The sequence below is a fragment of the Trametes versicolor genome (genome assembly GCF_000271585.1).
Source record: "Trametes versicolor FP-101664 SS1 unplaced genomic scaffold TRAVEscaffold_1, whole genome shotgun sequence".
NCBI classification, from domain to species: domain Eukaryota; kingdom Fungi; phylum Basidiomycota; class Agaricomycetes; order Polyporales; family Polyporaceae; genus Trametes; species Trametes versicolor.
Genome location: NW_007360321.1, coordinates 673,913 through 697,169, shown reverse-complemented (window position 1 = coordinate 697,169; position 23,257 = coordinate 673,913). Strand labels below are relative to the sequence as shown.

General features: G+C 57.8%; 7 protein-coding genes and 1 non-coding gene across 8 annotated transcripts; 2 read left to right on the top strand and 6 right to left on the bottom strand.

The window, feature by feature from the left end:
* Positions 1-1,712: 1,712 nt before the first annotated feature.
* TRAVEDRAFT_25291 (uncharacterized protein) lies at positions 1,713-2,453 on the bottom strand (the record flags this gene model as incomplete). Its single annotated transcript, XM_008033596.1, has 1 exon — positions 1,713-2,453. A coding segment is annotated over exon 1 (196 nt), but the record flags the coding sequence as incomplete, so codon positions are not given.
* A 3,931-nt stretch (positions 2,454-6,384) lies between these two features.
* TRAVEDRAFT_41340 (uncharacterized protein) lies at positions 6,385-7,371 on the bottom strand (the record flags this gene model as incomplete). Its single annotated transcript, XM_008033888.1, has 4 exons — positions 6,385-6,441; positions 6,520-7,182; positions 7,242-7,262; positions 7,330-7,371. 4 exons carry the CDS (start codon positions 7,369-7,371, stop codon positions 6,385-6,387), a joined length of 783 nt encoding a protein of 260 aa, XP_008032079.1.
* Positions 7,372-7,847: 476 nt separating this feature from the next.
* TRAVEDRAFT_t2 lies at positions 7,848-7,927 on the bottom strand. The gene has a single exon. It is a non-coding gene; the product is annotated as a tRNA-Ala (tRNA).
* A 261-nt stretch (positions 7,928-8,188) lies between these two features.
* On the bottom strand, positions 8,189-10,586 carry TRAVEDRAFT_41339 (uncharacterized protein; the record flags this gene model as incomplete). Its single annotated transcript, XM_008033887.1, has 14 exons — positions 8,189-8,287; positions 8,352-8,420; positions 8,491-8,580; positions 8,639-8,760; positions 8,818-8,960; positions 9,015-9,159; positions 9,220-9,433; positions 9,494-9,562; positions 9,618-9,628; positions 9,686-10,020; positions 10,091-10,211; positions 10,263-10,455; positions 10,506-10,518; positions 10,582-10,586. The coding sequence occupies 14 exons, from the start codon at positions 10,584-10,586 to the stop codon at positions 8,189-8,191; spliced, it is 1,629 nt and encodes a 542-aa protein (XP_008032078.1).
* Positions 10,587-11,174: 588 nt separating this feature from the next.
* TRAVEDRAFT_61760 (Choline/ethanolaminephosphotransferase) lies at positions 11,175-13,250 on the bottom strand. The gene is made up of 10 exons (XM_008034254.1): positions 13,122-13,250; positions 12,979-13,060; positions 12,811-12,929; positions 12,709-12,756; positions 12,578-12,656; positions 12,405-12,522; positions 12,267-12,350; positions 12,071-12,215; positions 11,696-12,010; positions 11,175-11,631 (listed from the first exon to the last, which is right to left on the bottom strand). Exons 1-10 carry the CDS (start codon positions 13,184-13,186, stop codon positions 11,421-11,423), a joined length of 1,266 nt encoding a protein of 421 aa, XP_008032445.1. The 5' UTR covers positions 13,187-13,250; the 3' UTR covers positions 11,175-11,420.
* Positions 13,251-13,746: 496 nt separating this feature from the next.
* On the top strand, positions 13,747-17,409 carry TRAVEDRAFT_16167 (uncharacterized protein; the record flags this gene model as incomplete). Its single annotated transcript, XM_008033531.1, has 7 exons — positions 13,747-13,861; positions 13,967-14,787; positions 14,853-15,169; positions 15,405-15,527; positions 15,750-15,835; positions 16,160-17,013; positions 17,077-17,409. The coding sequence occupies 7 exons, from the start codon at positions 13,747-13,749 to the stop codon at positions 17,407-17,409; spliced, it is 2,649 nt and encodes an 882-aa protein (XP_008031722.1).
* A 459-nt stretch (positions 17,410-17,868) lies between these two features.
* TRAVEDRAFT_103850 (uncharacterized protein) lies at positions 17,869-18,345 on the top strand (the record flags this gene model as incomplete). Its single annotated transcript, XM_008034414.1, has 1 exon — positions 17,869-18,345. A coding segment is annotated over one exon (477 nt), but the record flags the coding sequence as incomplete, so codon positions are not given.
* Positions 18,346-19,373: 1,028 nt separating this feature from the next.
* TRAVEDRAFT_157688 (uncharacterized protein) lies at positions 19,374-23,033 on the bottom strand. Its single transcript, XM_008034413.1, has 18 exons — positions 22,850-23,033; positions 22,766-22,790; positions 22,646-22,697; positions 22,559-22,589; positions 22,253-22,509; positions 22,140-22,201; positions 22,078-22,089; positions 21,837-22,027; positions 21,717-21,782; positions 21,476-21,668; positions 21,316-21,420; positions 21,255-21,264; positions 21,114-21,205; positions 20,944-21,058; positions 20,658-20,882; positions 20,398-20,603; positions 20,210-20,341; positions 19,374-20,156 (listed from the first exon to the last, which is right to left on the bottom strand). The coding sequence occupies exons 1-18, from the start codon at positions 22,942-22,944 to the stop codon at positions 19,521-19,523; spliced, it is 2,505 nt and encodes an 834-aa protein (XP_008032604.1). The 5' UTR covers positions 22,945-23,033; the 3' UTR covers positions 19,374-19,520.
* Positions 23,034-23,257: the final 224 nt, after the last annotated feature.

The following is a 23,257-nucleotide window of genomic DNA, read 5'->3' as shown; positions in this document are numbered from 1 at the left end:
CAGCCCGACGAGGCCGCTGGAATTCCTGATGCGGTGGGCTGGCCACAGTTCACTCATCCTTGTTCCACAATGTACGCCCGTTTCAGGGGCGGTGTGTACTTACGAGTACGTACAGGCGGGGGTATTGCGATCGGCATAGGTGAGTACTAAATACCTCTATAATTGCATGTGACGAGCTCGGCACGGGATCTTCGCGCGCGAGCTTCACCAATGGCGAAGTACCCTAGAGAGCCAAACTTAGGTTCACGTCCAACCACTTGTACTCATATAGGAACACGGCGGTCGCCTGCTGGAAACTCCGCCGAGGAAACGGCGCTGCCATGCCATCGTGCCGTCAACCTGTGCACTCGCAACATCACCTTCGCCCCCTTCGCGCAGTGACACAAGCCTTCCTCGTCTCCTTCACCTGCGCTTACGCCTCAGGTGGGTGGCCCAGTTTGTCATGCGAGCCCTTCTGGCGCGAGCTTCTTCCTCAGCCGCCCGTGCAGCGTGATGTTCTCGCGCGATGTGGATCTGATCCCCTGATCCCCATTGCGCAAGCAGCAGTCCCGAGGGTCCTCAAGCAGGGCTATGACATGTCAATTGCGCAACACAATGTCGTGGACGCCAACGAACCGCAGGGCGAGACCCCCGCTGCAGGGTCCCCCTGATGTGCCAAACCACAGGCGCGAGCGCAGCGCAGCGCCATGGACCGTCCCCCTCGATCGGCGTGCGCACTAGCTCACACTTTACGTACGGCCTGCGCGCATCGCGGTTCTCGACGCTCTCCCGCTGCTCTGCGGCTCTCACTGGGTGGAGTGGCTCGGCGTCTCGCGCTCGGCTGTCCGCTCGCCGCCCTTCGAGCGTGCTGCGTGCGGGCACCCGTGAGCTTGAGCGTTCGAGAAGGTGCGCCGTGATGTGGCCGCCGCACGCACGAGGAGTATTATTGGGACAATTGTGTCCTGTGGAACACGAAGGTGCGTTCCTTCGACCACTGTATCCGCGTTACTCAGTCTCGAGACTAAGGCCTGAAGCCTATCGCAGGACAGGAAGTTTGCCATTGACTCTGCGAGCGACTCAGCGACGCGTCGATGACGATGCGGCTGTTTCATGATACAAGATGAGCGCGGTCACTAATCCGGAGCATGACATATACCCGACGAGTGCGCTCTCGCGCCCTCTCGCACATTCGTCTAGTGCCACAGCCTGGGCTTCTGGTCGTGCGCCTCGTCCTGCGCGCTACGAGCCCTGTTCAGCTGAGCACTGTCTCCCGACGCCCTCCGACGCCCTCTTCACAACGCATGCTAGTTGCACACGACCCAGGACCCCGACTTCCCCAGACCACGGCGCAGCGCAGCCAAGCCGATCCCCACAACCCAGGGCGACAGCACCTTACGACCAGACTGCCCCTTCGGCAGGCGAGACGCTTCCCACTCTCCTCGCGCATCGGACTTCCCAGACAGTGTCACACCTCCCCTGCGACACGCCACGCGACCCGCTCGCGCGATCCATCTGACCCTGCGCTGGGAGCTGGATCTGGACGCACGCACGCCGTCCTCCTGGGTGCCCTTCCCGGCCAGTGTGTCATCGATCAAGGCACCCGCAATCTCATATACTGGCCCACAGTGCTTCTCTCGCGTCTCCTCGCGTCCCCGGACTCGATGCCCACGAATGGAATGGCCACAGTTGCCAGTTCGTCAGTTGCTTCCCATCCTGGACCCCTGCCGCCGGCTCGCACACATCAGGCCACCGCTCCCCAACATGCCCACGACCTAAAGAGACCACAATGCCACACTTCGCCATGGCCCAGGCCGTCGGTCCACGTACAATGTGACAGTGTCCGAGGCGCGCCTGCGCTACACGCGCGGGTCCGCTGACTGCTCCGTGCGGACGAGCGGGCGCTCCGAGCCACGAGGCGCGACCCGTGTCCGTCCAATGGCAGCCACGGCGACGGCGCTGCTCCCAGCATCGGCGTTGTGACCTGCTCCCGGACGTTATGACGCTGCAGTGTGCACGCCCCGGAGCGGTGGTTCGTGCCCTGCCACACAACCGTTGGGGTTGGGGCCGTCATGGCAGTCGGAGTTATACTCGGATGGGCGTAGAGAAGGCTGGCCCGCTCGGAGGTAAGACGAGGCTTCGCGTGCCACAGTTGCTCGGGGGACGTGCTGGGATCAGGTTCTGCGCGCGGGCTTCTGTACGTCACCGACCGGCTTCTGCGTGTGCGTTAGGCGGCGGGGTGGGCTGCGCGGGCTTCGACGTTTCGTCCCCTTGAACGCCTCGGGCTTGCGGTGTCTAGGCCCCCTCGCGGGCGCACACCGGCCCTCCGACACTCGTCGACGGCCACTAGAACATTTGGCCAGATATTCTAGCTGCGAGTTGTGCTCGCTATTGCCAGCGGACATAGACATGCGCGCGGACATTCGACGGCCGCCTCACCTGTGGCCTGCCCACTATAGTGATTGGCCACAGTTCCCACCCACGGCCGGAGTTTCGACAGCTATCGTACCCACCCATAGCCGAGGCCGCCTTCTTGTTACTCGGCCTAAGTGGCTAGGCGCCGACCAGCGGGTGAGCAGCGCACGGAGCGCTCAGCGTCGCGCCGTCGACGGACGAACGGACGTCGGACCACGCACTGCGTCAGTCTGACTAGCGTTCCTCCTGCGTTCCGTTCCAGGCCACCACCACGGTAACGCCGCCCACGATGCGCGGTTCTTCGCAGCGCCCGACGCGTTTGACAGGCATATCGCCCCTTGGAAGCTGGGGTCCCAGCGTGCCACTGCCGGAGAGATTGACACCGAGGGCGAGACCATGATTGTAGGCGCACAGATTGTGGACGCGCTGGGACGCCGCGATGGCAATGGTGAGCGGCTTCCCACTTGCGCCTGCGCACGCTCTCACATTATCTCCGCACGCTCATCCGCAACCTCCGCTTTGTATTTCGTCGCACGCCCGTCAAACGCTATAATACACGACCCGCACGCTCGAAGCCAGCGGTATTTCAGTGCGTCATCTTCGCGGTAATCAGTTACTGCGACGGAATTTTTACTGACCGCATTGCGCGGGTTATCAGTTATAGAGTGCAGTGGCGTTAGGTGATCAATCGGCGGACGCTGCACACGGTCTGCATTGGCCGCGACAACGCTTACTGGCTGCAGTCAATGTCGCCGTATGCGTCTGTCATTTCGATGCCTGCGTGAACATTTTCCAACGGGCTGCCTGCTAGCGCTCCGACCGTTACGGCGTGCACGCGGCTCATGCGGCGCTGTTTACCAGATGGGGCAACGCGCCCACTCAGCTGAAAAGCGGTGAACGCCAAAATGTATCTTTCACCCGCGCTCACTGTCAGGGTCCCACGCGCCGACGTCCTTTGGAATTTCCTGTTTCGTGGGGTGTACATATGTGACGGCGCCCTCCGCGTGCTATTGACGTACCCGCAGTCAGCGAAAGATACTCGACATTGGGCGTTCCTACCTGGGCTGTGCTCCTGATCATCTTGTCGGCCCCTGGTACGTCCGAAAGTCCCGCTACTGGAATTGGGCTGAAGCTCCCAGGGTTCGATAGGCGACTCTGTTCTCTGGAGCGAGAGTGGTTGTAGTTCATGTCGCCACCACCCTGGAAGACGGCAGGGAGTCCCTCTTGGCATAGATTGTACAGGTTTGGCTGCTCTGTAGCCTGAAATGTTCTATATCTTTGCTCCAAGGTGGGAGTAGATGTCTTCGCAGGTCGAGGACGGCGTTATGGCTGCTAAATCGACTCGTCAGCACCACGATCGAGAGAAAAGTCCCCCGCCCTATCGTACGTACTCGAACGGCCTGGCCTTGTACGTGTTCTCCATCTATCTTCGCTGCGACGCGGGAATACTCAGAAGGAGCGGTGGACTACAGGAATAGCGACACGGCGTCCGAATGCGGAAGATGGGTGCGCTGAGCGCCCTCGGCGGATTCCGTACCAGCGGGACCCCGGAGGCGCCCCCTGCATCCCTCCTCGACGTCGTCGGCGCGGAGTTCGTCCTCTTGTCACGCCTCCAAATCCGTCCATGCTCGAATTCGCACCATCATGAGCAGCGATCAGGTCCCGGAGATGCCCAAGGGCTTCCTGGGAGCTACGGGCCCGCAACCGACGCGGGTTCGGAGGTGCGCCTCCGCGTTCCGTAGCGTGTACCTCCGCTGCTGATCTTTGTTTTTGGATATAAGGGACGCCCTCCGACGGCTCCTTCGAGGGTGCTCGGACGCCCCTCGCGTCGCCTATGCCCCGCCGTAAAGCATTGTCGTGTTTTACGTTCCACTTCGCGTCGATAACGGTACATACCTCCGGTGTTTAAGTGGCGGTGCCGTACACCTCGTAGTAATGTCGGCTGTCTAGAACACGGTACGTCCTGTATTTCGCCATCGTCGATCTTTCTTTTAAAGCGCGCGTCTGATCTGTCACTAGCAGAAGCAAGTCCGGTCGCTAAGTGAACACGCATGGCCGCTGTGCACCGCGCTCGGAGGCAGGGACGGGCTCCGGACAGCGGCGCATGCGCTTGCCACGCAGCACAACGCGCATCTGTCCGGCACATTGCACTCGCGTGTGCCGGTGCTGACGACATACAGCACCTTGCCGACGATCAAGCGTGTCGTTCCTAGTCCGCGAGGGTCATCGAGCATCTTCAAGGATATCGGGAGACGATCCCGCAGACTATAATGCGGGGGTAAGGTCGCGGGGCACCCCCGATTCACGAAGCCAGATCTATGAGCTGTGCTAGAAAACACTGTGCGGCAAGCTGCGGAGCACACCTCAGGGGTGCGGAGGAATGAGAATTTGCTAGAGCTATCGCTCTCACTTCACCGTGCGTTTCTGTACCTGCCGTGCGTTTCCTTGTACTTGGTGGCGCATCTTTCGAACTCGTATATTCACGTAACTCTATGAACAGAACCTTGAACAGGTCAAATTTTCACGTCTAAAACGCCAACGAGAACGCTCCACGCACGTTCCTGCGGTGCATATTCGGCCTGTCTCGACGGGGTCCGCACCGACTCCCGGTGGCCTGTGCGGTACACGCCTGCTTCTCACCGATTTTCCCGAAAAATGCACAGGGAGGGCGCGGATCCCCCGAAATGGATCGGTATGCTAATTCTTATTCGTCTGCTGGCTATTCTGGCGTCATAGCTGGGAACTTTGAGCTAATGATCAATTGAAGCATTTCGGCAAGCATCGCTTACCCTGAGCTAAACGACGACGATAACGGTGCGACGAAGCTTATACGGCGCGCAGCGCTCACTATCACCGCTACGCCTTGCGTAAAGATTGCGAGGTGTTGCCGGCTACAGTGCCCATTAGCAAACGCACCGATAGCGCGATGATGAGCACACCCGCTCGCATCGCGCACCCTCGGAAAGGCGGGACGACATGCGGGGGCCTCTGGACAATGGGACAGTGCGCCCTCGCAGGACTTGGATCAACAACGGTCAACTACTCACCTTATCGCACCGACGATCCACCCAGGAAGGCAACGGACCGTTCGCCCGCCCCCGCGCGAGCTCGTCGGCGATGCACCGTGGCGGCGTGCCTGGCCGTTGGCGGGCGCGCCCTCCCCGATATGGCTGATGGCCTCGAAAGTTGGAGGCCTCTCCCCGGCATCCGGGAGATGGCCCCGCGATGTCCCCAGGTCGCGAGGAGATAACCGTCCGCCGGGTCGCCGGCGCTCGAAAAGTTTCATGCCCTGATGTCTTCGGTGCGCCTTCCGTGCTTCCTTCAATTGCCTAGGCTCCTCTCTGTCGGGTCGCGTTCTCTCCAAAGGTCCACCGCGGGGTGGCGAAGGGCGTCGCTGGCCTCCAGTGATAGGGAGAACTCTGCGGGGGCAATCACGGGGCGCTCTGTCTCAGCCCAAGACGGGCCATCCTTGTCCTAGCTGAAGGTAGCTATGCGATCGAACTTGACCGTCGCTGTCTTCCCAGCGTCATGCCGTCGCTGATGCAGGACCATACGTGTCCCTGATCGTGCTCAAGAATATCACAAGAGTATCACTCTGCCTCGTTATCGTGCCCTTCAGTTCCATTAACTCACAGCTCTGCAGCCGGTAATTTCTCAGCATTGTGCGACCAGTGCGGTAACGAATTCTCCGTCGGACGTACCAAGACGACTAGAAGATACGCTCTGGAGATAGAAACCCTCTAGAAGTAGGTGGTTTCGCAAGGTCCGTGAACTGTGGCGCTACTGGTGGCTCCTTCGAATTTTGAAGCACTTCTTTCTCTAGTCGCAGTGATACTTGGAGCAAGTGATAGAATAGGCGGGCGGATCCTCTCTCAGTAATCCACCAACAAGGCTCCGTATGTGCTCCAAATCTCCAAGTTATCATATTGTGCAGCTCTCGGACGCCCCGGAGCATCCACCGTTGACATTAACTTCTCCCAGCGTGATAAATATCTACTTTTTGTCGGCAGGCTTCGCGAACCGCTTGACCCACTTGATAGCGACGAACTCCTGAACACCAACGTCAAGTCAGATACGACACAATGCTAGCGGCAAAACGCCGTCGGCACTTGCCTCTGGGTAGCTAACGTCAAAACTTGGCCGCTCCTTATTGATGCGCATGTACTCCCTTAGGCGTTCGAAGCGCGGCGCGGCGAGCTCCTGTGTGAGCTTGCCGCCGTCGACATCCCGAAAGTACCCGCGCCCTGTCTTCGCGACGATGCCCACGGCGGCAACCATCGGCACAAACGCTGCGTCCGCGATCGACCAGTCCCCAACAACGTATCCCGTCGGCGGGAGCTCGTTCTGCAGCTCCACCAGAAGCTCCAGCACCTCGGCGCCGCCGTCCTTGTCAAAGAGGAGCGCGAGGAAGGCGCTCTGGAACTTCTCGTCTAGCTTGCGGATGAAGAGGCGTGCCTTGGCGCGGAGGACGGGGTCGCGCGGGAGAAGGTTGGCGTTGGGGTGGAGGTCGGCGACGAACTCGAGGAGCACCAATGATTCTGCGATTTTCGCGGATTCGGGTGTAGGCTTCTCGGGTGGCGCATCGGGGCTGCTCCTATACACGATCGTCGGTACCTGGTCGCGCGAGCAGGCTGTCAATTCTGGCCTCGGAGGAGCGAGGTTGAATTGTGGAGTGCTGATGCTAACCTTGCCCGCAGAGTTTACATTGTCGAAGAACCACTGTGGTCTCTCGTCGAGATCAAAGAAGACTGTATGATAGTCGGCCTGAGCCTCCTCCAATGCGAGGCGAACCTATGCGGGTATTTTAACACATTCAACGGGAGATGACCGCGAAAATGACCTTGACTTACTCGGGCGACGAACGGTGAGTGCTGCATTGCACGCAGATATGCCTATCATCAGCTGACCGATGCCGTCACCGACATTTTGGCAGCATACCGGAGAACCGTAAAGCGCGATACGCTGCGGCGTGGTGGTCATACTCAGATCAGGGGATGCTACTGGTGATCAACGGCAGTACCAAGGCGGCGGCAAGTACGGGGATCACTCTGTCCTCGGCTTCATCTTTATACACTGCGAGTCTCGGCTTATACAGAAGGACGTGAATGAGCCCGGATGCCCGAGGGATTTGAGTCAGCAATACTCACGGTGAGTACTCGTTTTCTCCATTTTAACCAGCTTCCGGACCTCGCTAATCTAGCTTTATGTCCGCCACCACGACGTTGTTGGTCGACGGCCGGGTATGCATGGCAACGTCTGTCTGCGTTAACTGACACGGACGGTCATGATGCTACGAGAGAATTCGGGTTCAGAAGGACCTCAAGTTCGAGTGTATGTGTTATTAGATCTTTCGTCGTGTCTCCGTCTCCATTTTTGACATGAAACGTAACGCAGACTCGACACTGCTTCTCCTGTGTGGTGCTAAGTATGTGAAAACAAAACGAAAGGGCCAAAAATGGACGTTGGGGGGCTTGAACCCTCGACCTCACGCAATCTTGAATGCAAAGCGTGCGCGCTACCACTGTGCCAAACGCCCGATGAGAATTGTTTCTCTCATAGAATCCTATGCCTTGCGAGCTTTTTGTCCGGCCTTTGTACTTGACTATCCGACGATGAAAGCTCAAATTCAGACAAAGATCATGAATAAGGCAACATGGGAACAATATGCCCTCCGTTAATATTGCTAGTAAGTAGTGCTTCAACATCCGAACAAGGAGAGCTGATCAAACACATCCCAAGTACCCACCACGCCGCCACGGCACCAACTTTGTCGCCGCGGATGACCTCCCCTGCAGTTCTATGAAGCCATAGCCGCTAGGATCGCCTGGGTGTTTACCCCGGGGAACATCTCAAAGTCTGTGTCCACCTCGCACATCGTGTCGTTGCCATCTGGAAGCTATAAAGGTGTACAAAGTGATCAATCCCAGGGAACAGCGGTGAGGCGGCCAAGAGTGACCCACCGTGTTGGTCGTGAAGTACAAAAACATGAGGCTGTTGAGGCACTGAGACGGCTCCGAGACAGACGTATGCTGCCGGACAAACGACGGGCCCGGGATCAGCAACGACACAAATTGGCGCTACAATGATTGCAATGCTCACCCCAAACGCGTGCTGCTGGATAAGCGTAGCACTGTCGCCCAAGAACCCGACCACCGCCTCAGCTTCGGGAAGAGGGGTACGAGGATCGAACTACATAGATAGTATGAGTCGAAGTCCTCCGCAGGTAGAAGGGGATCAGAGTACATACCGTGTTACCAACGACCATCACCTTGTTAGCCAGCGTCTTGTTGAACGGCCCCGAGTACCGCTCCACGGCGCGCACCGGCCAGAACGGACACGTGTAGAACGAAGTAGGCCACCCCGCGCTGACTGTATCATCATGTTTAGTGAACACAGAGAGATACGAGGAGAGGAAGGTGAACGAACACATCTCGGAGGTGTTGCGCGAAGCAGAGATGATGATCTCGAACACATCCGTCATGTTGGTCCCACGGGGGTCAATGCTGTCTCCGCACAGGATCGCCTCCTCCGTAAAAGAACGCGTCTCGTTCTGCTGGAACTCGCTGCCCCTACATGCCCATATAAGTCGATCCTCTCCGTAATGATGGTAAACGGGCACGTACTGGCGTCGGACAGAACGCATACCACGGGGGGCGAGATATTGTTGGGCGTCAGACTCCGCCGCTACGCCCGCGACGAGTGTAGGCCACGTCGTGTTCGCGAAGCTCGCAGCCTCGGCAGGGGCTTGCATTACCGCAAACAAAGCTTCTGCATGTTAAAATGTCACATTAGCACTGTGTCACTGCACCGGATAACCAAGCTACATACGGCGGATGCTGGCCGATGTTACCGGGACAGAGGCGTCCTTGCGTGCGGCATCATGCGCCTGCTGGAGAACGGCTTGAATAGTTGTGTCGATGTCCGCTGCGGTATGTCCCTCAGCGGAGGAGATCGAACAGCCCTGGGGGCCGGCGAGCGCGCAGCCGGTGATGAAGCCTGCGTAGGCCTTGTCGGCGTCGGCGAGCTGGTGGAATGCCCACATCTAAAAATACAAGACCGGGTCATTATCATACATATATAAGGAAAGCAGATGGGGGCTTACGGGCGGAGTCTCTTGGTTTGCAAGCAGCGTCGGATCGATGATACCGTCGATGATGACTTGTCCGGCACGCTAAGCCGTCAAAGACGCGTGAGCATTGCTGAGAAAGGCCGTACAATCTCCTCACCTCAGGGAACACTAAAAAACCAGAGCTCACTTAGCTCAACATCGGACAGGATACAAGGACGTGCTCACTGTTCACAAGCCACTGGCCCAGGAGCGACCCATACGACGACCCGAAATAATTCACCGAGCTCCCAGGCCCGTCCAGCGCGTCCGCCATCGCAACAACATCGCGCGCCGTCGCCGCCGTCCCCACATACGGCAAGAACCGCCCGCTCGGATGCTGCAGGCAGCGCCGCCCGAGCTCCTCGTACTTCGCCTGCATACCTGGGGCCTGCGCGAGCAGCGCGCGCACGTCGTCGGGGTCGGAGAAGGTCCCCGTCATCTCGATGCCCGTGAGCTCGATGGTCCCATGAAAGAACGCGTCGTACTCGGCGGGGCTGTCGAAGCAGAAGATGTCTCCGGGTCTGAGAAGACCCGCAATGAGTGAGTAGCGGTATGACTCCGAGTCGGCAGCTGCGGGCGCGCCGGGCTTACATGGTGAGCGTCCCGACCCCGCGCGGGTCCCAGCTGACGATGTCAAAGAGCCCGCCCGAAAGGCTGCTGAAGAGGCTCCCCATGGTGTTCAGCGTCGCTAGCCCTGAGCCCCCTGGGCCGCCTGGAACGCAAGGTGAGCGTCGACTCCGAGGTATACGGATATGTGACATACCCGGGTTGATGAACGCGGTGCCGCGACGCTCGCCGGTCGCGTTCATCTTGGCGAGCGCAAGTCTGCCCTGCCCGGCGGAGGGATCATGGTAGTCCAGAGGGATGTCGAAGAAAGCACAGGTCAGCGCAGGGTTGGTGATCACGGCTGGGTCGCAGGGGCCCCATTCGATGCTAGTGGTGTTCGTGGTAGCATTCTGTGGTCGGTTATGAGCAAAACAAGATTGAAAGAAGTCGCGAGGCTCACCTTGGAATGATTACTATGAGCGAGTGTACTAATGAGAAGCTGAGAAGCAACCAGGGTGCTGAGTGATATTAGAGACGCCATGATGAAAGTGAAGTGAGGCCGCCAAAGGACCTTGGCCAATATTTATACCGTCAGTGCACCCAAGCGAGATATATTGCACCGCTGGAAGATGAGCAGGGTTGTTACTCTTAGACCCTGAGATGATACGTAGCATCAACCCCAAGCTGTGCCGGAACTGCCAGACGATGATCGAGTTGGAATTAGCACGATGTACCGCGGAACAGAGGACAACCCGGTGGTGCACACAGTGCAATATGACACGGACTGGGATCGTGTTCCGCGACTGGCACATGGAAGATATGGCTTGGCATCTGGCAATGTTTGTGTCGCCGCTCCCTTGCTGGTAATGCTCCATGGATGAGATTCACGTATGGAACCGCTCGCAATGACTCATCGAGAGTAAACCCCCCCGGCTCCGAGTGAAATGGGACAAAACCAACACATCGGCGGTTTATGCCGTGGTTGTGCGCTTGCCGTTCATCTGCGAGTGTAAAGTAAGGCGTGAGCGTGAATCGAGATCAACTGGTATAAGGAAATATTTATTACCTTTCGAGAATGGTAATCGGTGGCGGCGCAGGGAAACATTCTAGTAGTCAATGCATGTCGTACTCTCAACGCGCGGTGAGCTACGGAGATTTTGAAATCCTGTATTTACTAGCACGGTCAGGTAGCTAGGATATCTTTTCACAGTGTATACTTGCAGCATCTTGGAGCGCCGACGCATGTTCCTAGTCATTAGTTCGTCAAGCCGTGAATCGTGGTTTCCTTTTTCCTTCCGCCCTCCGTCCTACCGCCGCCTCCCTCCTCCCTCCCGTATATCACCCGCACCTCCCTCCCCAGCTTCCAGTTCAGCGCCTACTGGTTCTTGCCCCCGTTCACCTCCGCCGCGCCGACCCACTCGCCCGAGCGGTCTTTCTTGCGCACGGTGAAGCACGCGATGCCGAGGTACTCCGTGATGTCGTTGATCACGAGGTAGCAGAACCGCGCGTACGACACGAACGTCACCGCGAGCGTCACGTACACGAACAGCGCCGTGCGCGGCAGCGTGCTCTGGATCAGCGGCGGGCTGCAGTAACTCGTCAGAATGCTCGCCCGTAACACCAGAGGGATACAGGGAGGATTTAACGCACTAGCCGATGAGCCGCGGCAGGTTCGCGTCGACCGCGCCGACGATGCTCCACACCCACATCGCGTCCCACCACGGGAACGGCTGGCGCGTGACGTGCGCGAGGATGATGCGCGAGACCTGGTGCGCGAACTGCAGGCCCCACGCGCACAGGAACGGCACGAACAGCGCGGAGTGCAGGATGCGCGAGTCGTCGAACGCCGGCGCGCTCAGCCACGCGACCTCGAGCGCGACGGACACCGGGAACGGGAGCAGGAAGAGCAGGGGGGACAGCGGGCCCTTGCCGGACGCGGTGCGCGCGGTCCAGACGTTGATGCAGCTGTGCGGGGAGGGGGGTGGTCAGTGGGGCTGTGTGGTGGATGGGTGGGGGGAAGGGTACCTGGTGAAAATGTTGAAGGCCATGCCGAAGCCGCCGAAGACCATGAAGGCGTCGTTCAGGCCGAGCCTGGGGATGTACTGCAGCACGATAGGGTACCGGTCTAGTCTAGTGAGCGCGAGGAATTCGGTATCCCAGAATTGAGGACCTAGAGCATGCCGTTCAGTCGCGCGGCCTCAACATGCGTTTTTGGACCTACCAGTGAACCCCGTAATCGTGTAAAGCAGCACGACGGACAGAATGCCTTCCACGGGTCCCGAAAAGACACCCAAGAACAGCTGGCCTAATAACACAGGCGTCAATATGACGTGGAGTAGCATCGAGCGCCGTATCTCACCCGTGTGGTACTCTTCCCAAGTCGTGAGGTAGAAGTTGGCGAGAGTGGCGACCTGGGAGGCTACAGTCCACCATGACCGTCCAAGATTGAGTGCACGGCAGGCTAGCACAACCTCGAGCTGATGGCAAAGGATGAGTGTTTGTGTGCGACGGGATGAGGTGGATTGTGCGTACGGTCGTGTTTAGTGCATCGCAGCCGTGATCGAACATCTCGCCTAGGGGCCCTGCCATGCCCGTCCGCCGTGCTTGCTTGCTACCACGCAGTGAGGCTTAGGGGTTTTCACCAAAATGCTAAAAGGACGTACCCGTCTATAGCATCTAGGGTTTGATACAAGAAAAGGCCGGCCGCCCATCTACCCCTTGCCGTCAGTGCCACATACCGCTCACGATCGAAAAGGTCCGCGCACGTAAAGTATATCCAATTCGGAGGGCCTTCTGCACCATCCTTCTCCGTAAGATATTTGGGGTCGTAGTATAGGAGTGTAGCAAAATTTGCGAGCACGAGCGATAGGCCCGTTAAGGTGATCTGTGCGCCCGATAAATTTCACGGTTAAGCGAGCGGGGAGGATGCGTACGGTGTTGGGCGCGACCGAAGTTGGCCAGAGGGTGACGAACCAGGCCCAGAACGGCTGGAGGACATAGCGCGACACAAGCGATCTGTGCAGGAAGGGGCGGGGTGAGTGGGGCGGGGAAGAGGGGGCGGGGCGGGTGGACGGACTTGTCTACGCCCTTGTAGGAGTACTTCTTGAGATTGTCGAGCGCGTGTTGGGGGACATATCCCATCGTAGCAGAATTAGAAGAATATACACAGAGCACACACAGAAAGCAAGCAACGACTCTAGTAGCGGGAGCGCAAGGACGAAGAGCACTCCTTTACTTGCCCCTGCAGGGCCGTCATCGCGCTACGTCACGCGCACGTGCGCAGACGCGTCGATTCAGATCTCGGAGTCGGAGTCGTACCTTGCAACTCTCCGGGGGCGCTGCTGCTGCGCTCTCATGCATCCCACCACCGTCTCTCTAGGAGGATGGCTCCTTTCGTGGAATGCAGTCAGTACAACCAAAATGGAACACTATTGAGACCTCATTCATTGCCTAGAACATTGTCAAGCCTTATAAACATGGCTGAACAGTATCGAGTCCATACTCGAAGTTGACTCATTACTTTTGAGCCAAGACAAATGGTACGAGTGTCCAGTGACAATACTGCTCGTCTTGCCATCTAACAAAGATGATACATAATATAGATCAGGGGAACCCCATCAGCGCGGCGCTAGTCGTCTCGAAGATGTTGTGTCACGTAATGCCGTCGCCCGATACGGCTGTGTTGTTTCATGGCGTTCAGAATGTCTCTGCGACCCTTACTGGACACCTGCGAACTGCCAAAAGTCATGACAGATATGCGCACACCTGCGGAGCAGCCCAAGCTGAAATATTTCGCGTCTATTCTGCCTCGTCCCAGTAAGCTTCTTCACCTTCACCTCAACATGCGTAGGATGCACACTGTCTTCCGCCGTCATATCTCTCTTCTCTTGTGCTCCCTACTCTTCTCATCTTCATTTCCAGTGACAACTGCCCGCTTGGTTAACCGAACTATAGACGACGAGCTTGGCGATAGCGTTACGGGCGTGAAACCCACATACAGGCCTACCAACAACTGGGCGCAAGGATCAACCTGCACGGGCTGCTTCCTCACCCCAAACAAGGTCGTCAATGTCTCGCGGGCCTTCGACGGCACTTGGCACGACTCCACGTACACTCCGGAAACCCCGGGAAACTCGGACAACGCCATCGACGCCTCGTTCATGGGCACCGCCGTCTACGTGTACTTCATCATCCCTAACTTCGTCCAGTTCACGACCACCCTCGTGAACGTCAGCTTCTCGATCGACGGCACCTTCTATGGCCAGTACCAGCACATTCCCTACACAACCTCTACCATATTATACAATACGCTCGTGTTCCACACGACGAACCTGGCAAATACCGACCACACCATAGAGATCCGCGCGAGCGGGTCGAACGCATCCCTTATCCTGTTCGACAACATGGTCTACACCGTCGACGAAGCTGATCCCAGTTCTTCATCTCTCGGATCTACATTCACGATCGTCCCACCCACATCAAACTCTCCTGACCCATCCCCCTCCAGTGCTGCTACGGGAGCAGCGCGAGAGTTCCGGTCATCTCCGCCGATCGGTGCCATTGCGGGCGGTGTAGCGGGTGGCGTAGCCATCCTATCCTTACTATTCGTCTTATACTGTTACCTCCGCAAACGGGCCACGAAGAGGGCGAGGCAACCGGAAATATCTGTCCATACAGCCATGGCATACGTCTTTAATTCGCCAAACCCTACCCTTGAACGGCCTTCAACACATCCCGATGCGGTGAGTGTTAAGGCACTACTATGCCCTCAAAGGTTGTACATTCATATTAACATAGAATCGCACAGCAATCCTCGCACGAGATGGATATCGGCAGCCTTGCGGCATGGTCCACCATGGCATCCTACTCAATCGCTCCGATCCTCCCCCAAAGTTCCTCCCGCCCCATAGTACCTGTGAGCAAGGGGCCCGATTCGCATGAGCCTGAGGTCAGGCCTACAGAGGCCCCTCCCCAGGACCCGCTTCCGAGCTCTGACGCACACGCGGGAGGCTCGCCCAGGCGAGACCGCGCGTTGCAAGTTATTGTAGCGCTGCTTCAGGAAGAGCTCGAACGTTCGCGCCTGGAACGGCAATTGGTAGCGTCGTTCGGAGAGCTCCCGCCGCGGTACGAGGAACGAAGACGGATCAGCGGTAGCTGAAGTCGTGAGGAGACCAGGTCTTGCTAGGACTGCCGTAAGGATGATGGGGTTTGTTATAACATATAGTGAGTGCATCTGAATTGCGGACAGCGACTGAAAACTCACTGCCCTGATGTCAAGCCTTGTTAGTATACACGTCCTCTCTCAGATGCCGTATCGGATGACGTGACCGCTCAAACTATAGATCATCATTGTGTTCAGTACAACTGCGGCGACGCAGCGCTTCCAAACCCAAACCCAACTGCGAACTGCCAAGAAACTCAGTAGATATGCACAAACCGGCGTCGTAACTCCAGCCGAGCTATGTACTGAGCCCCAATCGACGTGAGCATATTCCACTCCGCTCCGAATGTCCCGTCTCCTGCATGTGCGCAGACGCGTCGATTCAGATCTCGTACCTTCCCTCCAACGCTGCGGTGTTCCGCTTGCGACCGTCTCTCTCATAACGATGGCTTCTTTCGTGTGATGCGGTGAGTGCACTTCAACTCGAGCGCCGAGCGCGACTGAAAACCGACCCTAGTGATCCTAACCGTCCTGTTTTCCAAGCCCAGGCACATACACGGCCAAACTTCATACACTGTCGAGTCCGCACTCGAACTTGGCTCCTCGATTTTTCGCAAAAACATGGGTTGGTACGCTTTCCCAGAAGTAGGACTTATCTTGAGCAAACTCGCGAGGATATTTTGGTTCAGCTGCCCTATCAGCGCGCCGGCAGACGTCTCGAGCAGGTCATACTGCCACCGAACACGGTCAGGGCGTTTAGCACGTCACCAGCGACACTCTGATGGACACCGGCCAACTGCCGTGACCTAAGCTGAGATATCTCGCCTCTATTCGGTCCCAAGGCTCGACTTCCTCACCCTCACCTCAACAATCGCACGATGTATACTATCTTCCACCGCCATATCTCTTCTCTCTTGTTCTCTCTGCTCTGTCTTCCTCACCTTCCGGAGCAGCCGCTCGCTTGGTCAACCGGACTATAGACGACGAGAATGGCGATAGCGTCACGGGCGTGAAGCCCGTATACGCGCCCAGCGGTAACCCCTCCAGCCTCTGGACACAAGGAGCCACATGTACCACGTGTAACCTGGCCGCGAATACAGTCATCGACGTCTCGCAGACCGTCGATGGCACTTGGCACGACGCCACCTACAAGGGGCCGGCGAACCCACCCTATACCATCGAGGCCTCATTTACGGGCACGGCGGTCTACGTGTACTTCATCGTCCCCAACTTCGTCCCCCGCACCACGACCTATGTGAACCTCAGCTTCTTGATCGACGACGTCTTCTACAACCAGTACGAGCACGTTCCCGACCCGAATTCCACCACTATCATGTACAACACGCTCGTCTTCCACACCACGGACTTGGTCAATACCAACCACAACATAGAAGTGCGCGCCAGCGGTTCCAAGCAATCCGTCCTCCTTTTCGACAACATGATCTACACCGTTGACGAAGCCGACCAAATTCCTGCTGCACTCGGATCCGGATCCTCAATCGCCCTAGTACCCGCCTCGACGAACTCTCCTACTCAATCTCCCCCAAGTAGTCTCCCTGGGGCGGTCCCAAAATCACAAGCGTCTCCATCTGTTAGTGCCATCGCGGGCGGTGTAGCGGGCGGTATAGCCATCCTCTCCCTAGTGCTAGGCCTATACTGCTGCCTCCGCAAACGACGTCATCGGGATCTTATGCCCTCCCGCTGGGCGAGAAAACCCCAGGGATCGCCCCATCCAGCCATGACCGACGCCTTTGACCCGCCCGTGGCTACTGCCTTTGCACGACCGCCCTTAATGCATGCTTCTATGGTGAGTTTTTTCAAACCTTATACGCTCAAGGGTGCATATGTGTATTGACATGACCCTACACAGTCATCATCGTCCGAGGAGAATACCGGCGGTGCGGGGTGGTCCAACATTGCATCTTACTCCGACATTCCGATCCTCCCTCGACCCCCATCCCCCGATCGCCTGATATCTGAGAGCAGAGGGCTCGATCCGACTGAGTCCAAGCCCAGTGCAGAGGCCCCTTCCCAGGACTCACTCCCGAGCTCTGGCACACACACGGAATCCTCGCGCAGACGAGAACCCACGATACCGATACGGGCTCTAGTGACGCTGCTCCAGGAAGAACTTGAAAGTTTGCGCGTGGAACGACAACTGGATGCGTTGTATATAGAGCCCCCGCCACATTACGAGGAATGAGGTCACCTTCGTTGCTGCAGTCGTGGGAGGGGTGTTGCTTGCGAGGATTGCCGTAAGGATGATGGGGTTTGTTATGACATGTAGTGAGTGCATCTGAATTCCGGCCACGCGACTGAAAGCTCATTGCTCTGATTGTCAAGCCTTATTAGTACAAGCGTTAGATGACGTATTGGGCAATGTTGCCGCTCAAACCATAGAGCATGATTGCGTTCAACACAACTCTGGCAATTCAGCACTCTCAAACCTAATGCGAACTGCGAACTGCCAGGAAGCGTGGTAGCTATGCTTAAACCGGTGTCTCGAGCCGAGATATGTACTGAGCCCCAATCGACGTGAGCCTATACCGCTCCGCTTCGACTGTCCCGTCTCCACCTCACCATGCGCAGGGTACATATCACCCAACGCATCTCCCCTCTGCTCTTGCTGCTGTCACTCTCCCTCGCAACCGCCCGCCTGGTCAATCGGACCATCGACGACCAGAACGGCGACAGCGTCTCGGGCGCGAAACCCACATACGGGCCTAGCATCGACCCCGCCAGCAACTGGACGCAAGGCGCAAACTGTACGAGCTGCCACCTGCTCCCAAACAAGGTCATCGACGTCTCGCAGGTCTTCGATGGCACCTGGCACGACTCCACGTACCACCCGGGAGACCCGGACCACACCGTCGACGCTGCGTTCACGGGAACCGCCGTCTACGTGTTCTTCATCGTGCCGAACTTCGTCCAGTCCACGACGACCCTGGTGAATGTTAGCTTCTCGATCGACGGCACATTCTATGGGAAGTACGAGCACATTCCGGACACCTCCTCCACCGTCTTGTACAACCAGCTCGTGTTCCACACGACAGACCTTGTCAACGCCGACCACACCATCGAGATACGCGCGAGCGGGTCCAACGCATCCCTCATCCTATTCGACAACATGATCTACACCGTCGACGAAGCCGATCCCACTTCATCGTCTCCCGGCTCCGCGATCGCAGCAGGCCCGACTGCGTTTTCAGCTGGCCCATCACCTTCAACGTCGCCCGCTGGCATAGGTGCAGCGCAAGGGTCCCGATCGTCTGCGCCGTCTGCTGGTGCGATCGCGGGTGGTGTGGTAGGCGGCTTAGTCGTTGTCTCCTTCGGGTTGGCCCTGTACTGCTGCTTCCGCCGCAAACGGCGACATCGCGATCACACTGGCAGGGTCCCGCGGTTCTTAAACTGGGCGAAGAAACCCGAGGTGGCCCTCCCCACATCCATGGATGACGCCTTCGACTCACGCTCGCCCGTGGCTACGCGTACACGACCTGTAACCCATCCCCATGTGGTGAGTGCACAGATTGTGTGCCCCCGCAGGCTGTGCCCGTGTGCTTACATATCTCCTTACAGCCATCGTTGCCCGAGGACCCCCGAAGCCACTCACGATGGTCCACCACCGCGTCGAACTCCGAAACGCTCCTCGACCACTCGCATCGTCCCCTTCCGACCCCAGAGTGCAAAGAGCCTCAGCGTGAGCCCGAGCTCGGGGCTGCGACAGCGTCTGCCCCGAGTGAGGTTCGGTCCCGCCGAGATTCCTCTCTTCCGAGCGCGAGCGTATATACAGATTCGAGCATATCTCGCGCGGGCTCGTCTACGTTGCGCGCACAGGTCGCGGTGCTGCGGGAGGAGCTAGAGCGGTTGCGGACGGAGCGGGAGACGCGGGCGCTGTTCGAGCTGCCGCTGGAGCCCCCTCCACGGTACGAGGGCTGAGGACTACTCCCGTATTGGTTTGTGATGAATTATATGATAATTAGTGAGTTGACACAATTTCAGAGTTCGATCGAAGACTTACTGTATTGTTTGTCGACTGCTGGGAACAGTGAGCGTACGACAATGTCACGCCAGAGCGGTATGCCGGAGTGTTAAGAAGCAGACATGAAAGAATGGTGTACGATAGAACCTACATGTATTTTGGTTGTTAACTACCTTCGCTTGAGGTCTGGCGCGTACTAGTGCCGCTAGTCGCGGTCTGTCCGGGACATAGCCGTAGAAATGAACGATAGCTCGATAACACTTCACGAGTAGGACAAGAACAAATACACGCAGACAGCGGCCCATACAATACACACTCCGTCCTCAGGCCGGTTATTAGAACCCAAGCTGCTCGACGAACGCCTGCCACGACGCGTCCAACACCGGTACCCCAGACGGCGGGTCTAAAGCCGCCTGCATCGGGTGCGTCCACGGGTCCGGCGACACATGCGCCAACGGCGGCGCCCCCATCCCTCCACTCCCACTCCCGGTTCCAACCCCGTTCGCTCCTACGGATCCAGGTCCGCCCGACCCGCTCGACGGCGTGTTAACAGTACCCGCGGGCGACGCAAAGTCAAAGTCCGGGAACAGCGGGAACTCCGCCTGCTGCGGGTTCGGGAACGCCGTCGACGGGAAGTCGAGGTTGAAGTGCGTAAGCGAGCTCGCGCCCGCCGCGACCGCCCCGCCCGCGCCGTCGTCCCCGTTGAACGCGTCCCACGGCACGCCCCCGTCGAACGCGCGCATGTCCTGCATGATCGTCGGGTGGATCATCTCTGGCTGCACGGCGGGCTCGGACGGGGGTGTCCGCCGCTTGGCTGCGCACCCCACTTCGCGCCGCGGCTCGGTGGGGCAGATGAGGTGGGTCTTGCCGCCGAGACGGTCGAGCTCGCTGTGGACGCGCGCGGATTCCTCGGCCGGTTGTGCTTTGTTGATCGCGTCGTGGGCTTGTTTGCGGAGCTTCCGGATTACCTCCTAAGAGTGCACTTGAGAAGGGCGCGTGGGAGACTATGGGAGATGATACGCACAAGGTTGTTGGATGCGATCTGGCACTGGCTCGCAGCCTCTTCGAACAGCTCGCACAGCTTGTCTAGCTCGTTCAGAGAGCACCGCGCCAAATTAGACGAAGGGGCACGAGTGACCAGCAGGCACATCACGATCTGTTCCGCTAGTTAGCAACGCACGACAAGTCGATCAGGAGAGGGAGGAGACGTACGCTGCCTGAGAGCGCATGCGACCATATAATGCCCATCCGAGACGAAATATTGGGCACGGCCTTGTATGCGCACCGTGTGCTGGCGAATATCCGCCATGCAGAGCGATATATCGCCATCACGGATGGGCCATACTTGTGCCTCAGCGGGTCTTCGGGCAGGTCGTTCAGCGCCTGCGAGAAGTACGGGCGGTGAAGGTTCAACAGAGCTAACGCGCCGTCAGTATCGCGTGTTCATGATGAAACGAAAGGCGGGCACTTACTCGTCTCCTTCAGCAATGTTGCGAGCAGCCGTTGCTCGTTTAGTGCCGTCGTCGGCGCCGGCTCCTCTACTGCGCCACATTGCACGCGTAGCGACGACGGCACCGGGAAATCGCGCACTTTGCGGTCCAGCTCCATCACCTTCGCGTACCCGGGCTGCTTTGCGCCGAACGCCGTCGTCATGATCGAGTACAGCAGTTTCGTGTACTGCCAGGTCCACACATGGACTTCAGATCGCAAGCGTAGTCAGTGAACTACAGACGAGAAAAACGAGCATTAATATCTCACAGCCAGCCTCGCGCTTGTCTTGTTCACTGGACGCGGACACAGTATCGGGCTCCTTCGGTATCTCGCAATCGACAAAGTCCAGGTTGATGCTTGGAGGTCGGCCAAAACCGAAGCTCTGCGGAAGCTGAAGTCAGTGCTCGGTCTCGCAAGGACCGTGTTGATTTGCTTACTAGCCATGTGTCCTGGGTAAATAGCTGCCAGAACACCTGATTCCGGTGTAGGGACGCGTCCTCGCACAGGCGCCACCGTGAACTGCTGACATCTGTGACAACGTGAGATATAGGATTGTCGGTCAAGCGGTATGCACATACGGAGTCCAATCTAGCTTTGTCGTCAGCCAAGATATACGAAACTTAGGTATACAAAACGTACACTGTGTCCCAGCTTCACAGCCTGCCCGATTTGCATCCACGCCTTGTGGGAACCAGTGTGTGCTGGCTCGCAGTCGCTCATTTCGAGGTACTGCGTCATGTAGATCTGCATCGGAGGTGAGCTCAGCTGTAACTTGGTGAGAACAGTCAAACGAACGAACCATAGTCTGGATGGCAGTAAGTGTCGTGTCGTGCGCAGGCGGTGCAAAGCGTAGCGCGACGCGAGAGAGCAAGTAATATTCTTGCGCCTCGACCGCATATGGCGGCGTGTTGGGATCGTAAAGGGTGGCGAGGGCGTATATGATCCAGAGGAGGGACATTAGATGTAGTGTGGCGACATTGCACGACTCGTCCCTGTATAAAATGAGTCGAGATGACTGTCCCGAGAAGCAAAATGCTTACTTCGGCGAGTGATAAATCACAGAGATGATGTCGTCGAAGATGTATTTTCGAGGGAGGGGATACCATCTATGGTGGTGATCAGATCTAAGCGCAATACCAACGTGAGGACCTGGTACTGACAAGAATTTCCCGAATTCGAGGAATGTCTCGCCTAGCTGACACGCTTGCGATAGTGGCGGAAGCATCTTCATCATCTCCATTGCGATATCGCAGTTCACGAGCGGGACGTCCAACTCTTTATTGGCTTCATCCACCATTGCTGCTGATAGACGCGGTAGCGGCACTTCGCTAGCAGATAATCGCTCTGGAGCCTGTACGACCATTGGTGACCAGTGCGAATGCTGAAGCGTGCAGAACCTACATGGATGAGATACTGGAAGAATTGTCAGTAGGTTTGTTGGGATACGGTTGACAAGAACATACCTCCGAGCGCGAAGTCTGGCCAAAGAAGCGCGTCTCTCCTCTCAGACCTAAGGTCAGAGTACCTGCGGAGTGCGATAAGTCATGCAACTAGAGGTATGCCACGAATCACGCACCGAATGCATCGAGGACATCCTCTTCGTCCGCAGAGAGAGCAGGAATGTCCCCAGGTGAACCATTCGCATGCGAAGAGGAGGGTGACTCTGCTGCGCTGCCACCGCTACCTGCGCCATTCTCGCCTTCGCGCAGCAATGGGTGTGGCTCATCGGAGATGGCAGCTTGGATGGTTCGCAACGCGTTCTCCAGCGCGGCCGACCGCCCCTTCAGCTGATCAATCTTGTTCTTGAGGTCTTCGACATCCGCAACCGCTTGCCTGTGGAATGTTGGCGTGGAATGTGGAAAGCTGTGCTGATTGAACACACCTTGTACCCTTACCCCCAGTGATTAATTGGCCTACATGTACATCTCTTCAGGATGACGTAGGGGGTTTACCAGAGCGAAAAACGTACCGTCGGGGCATAGCGCGGCGCACCCTCTCTTCGTGCAGGTCTCACATGGGACCTAGAGGGGCGTCCGGATGCACACGAATGAGCGGTGACCGGGAATGGCGGGCTCGGTCGGGGACTCACCTTGCGATCGCAACGCAGCTTGAGCCTTGGAGAGGAAGGTGCGTGAGCTCATGGGTGCACTGAGCTAATCCCGGTCGGACATACCTTCGGCATTCAGCACACGAGACGGGCACTCGGCCGGGCCGCTTCCTCTGCCTCGGCTCCCCGTCCGGCGAGTCCTTCTCCTTCACGGGCGGCATGTCCTGGGCGATGTGGGGGACGAGGTCGACGTTTGGTGGGCCAGCGACGAGGTGGAATGAGACAGAATGCGGAGGGTTGCGTACGTATGGGCATGCCGCCCCTTTGGAGGCGGCAGAGATGCGCTGCCTTACTCAGCACAGATCTGTCGGGGCCTCGATGATCGACCGCCCACAAAGCTGTGCTCCGCATAGAGTAAATGTGTTCGACGCCCGACACTGCTTGTGTCCCATCCTTCCTCCACCGCATCCTCATCTCGAATGCATATGTCCCATTCGATAGGAGTATGTATGAGCTGCAAATGATAGCATTGCG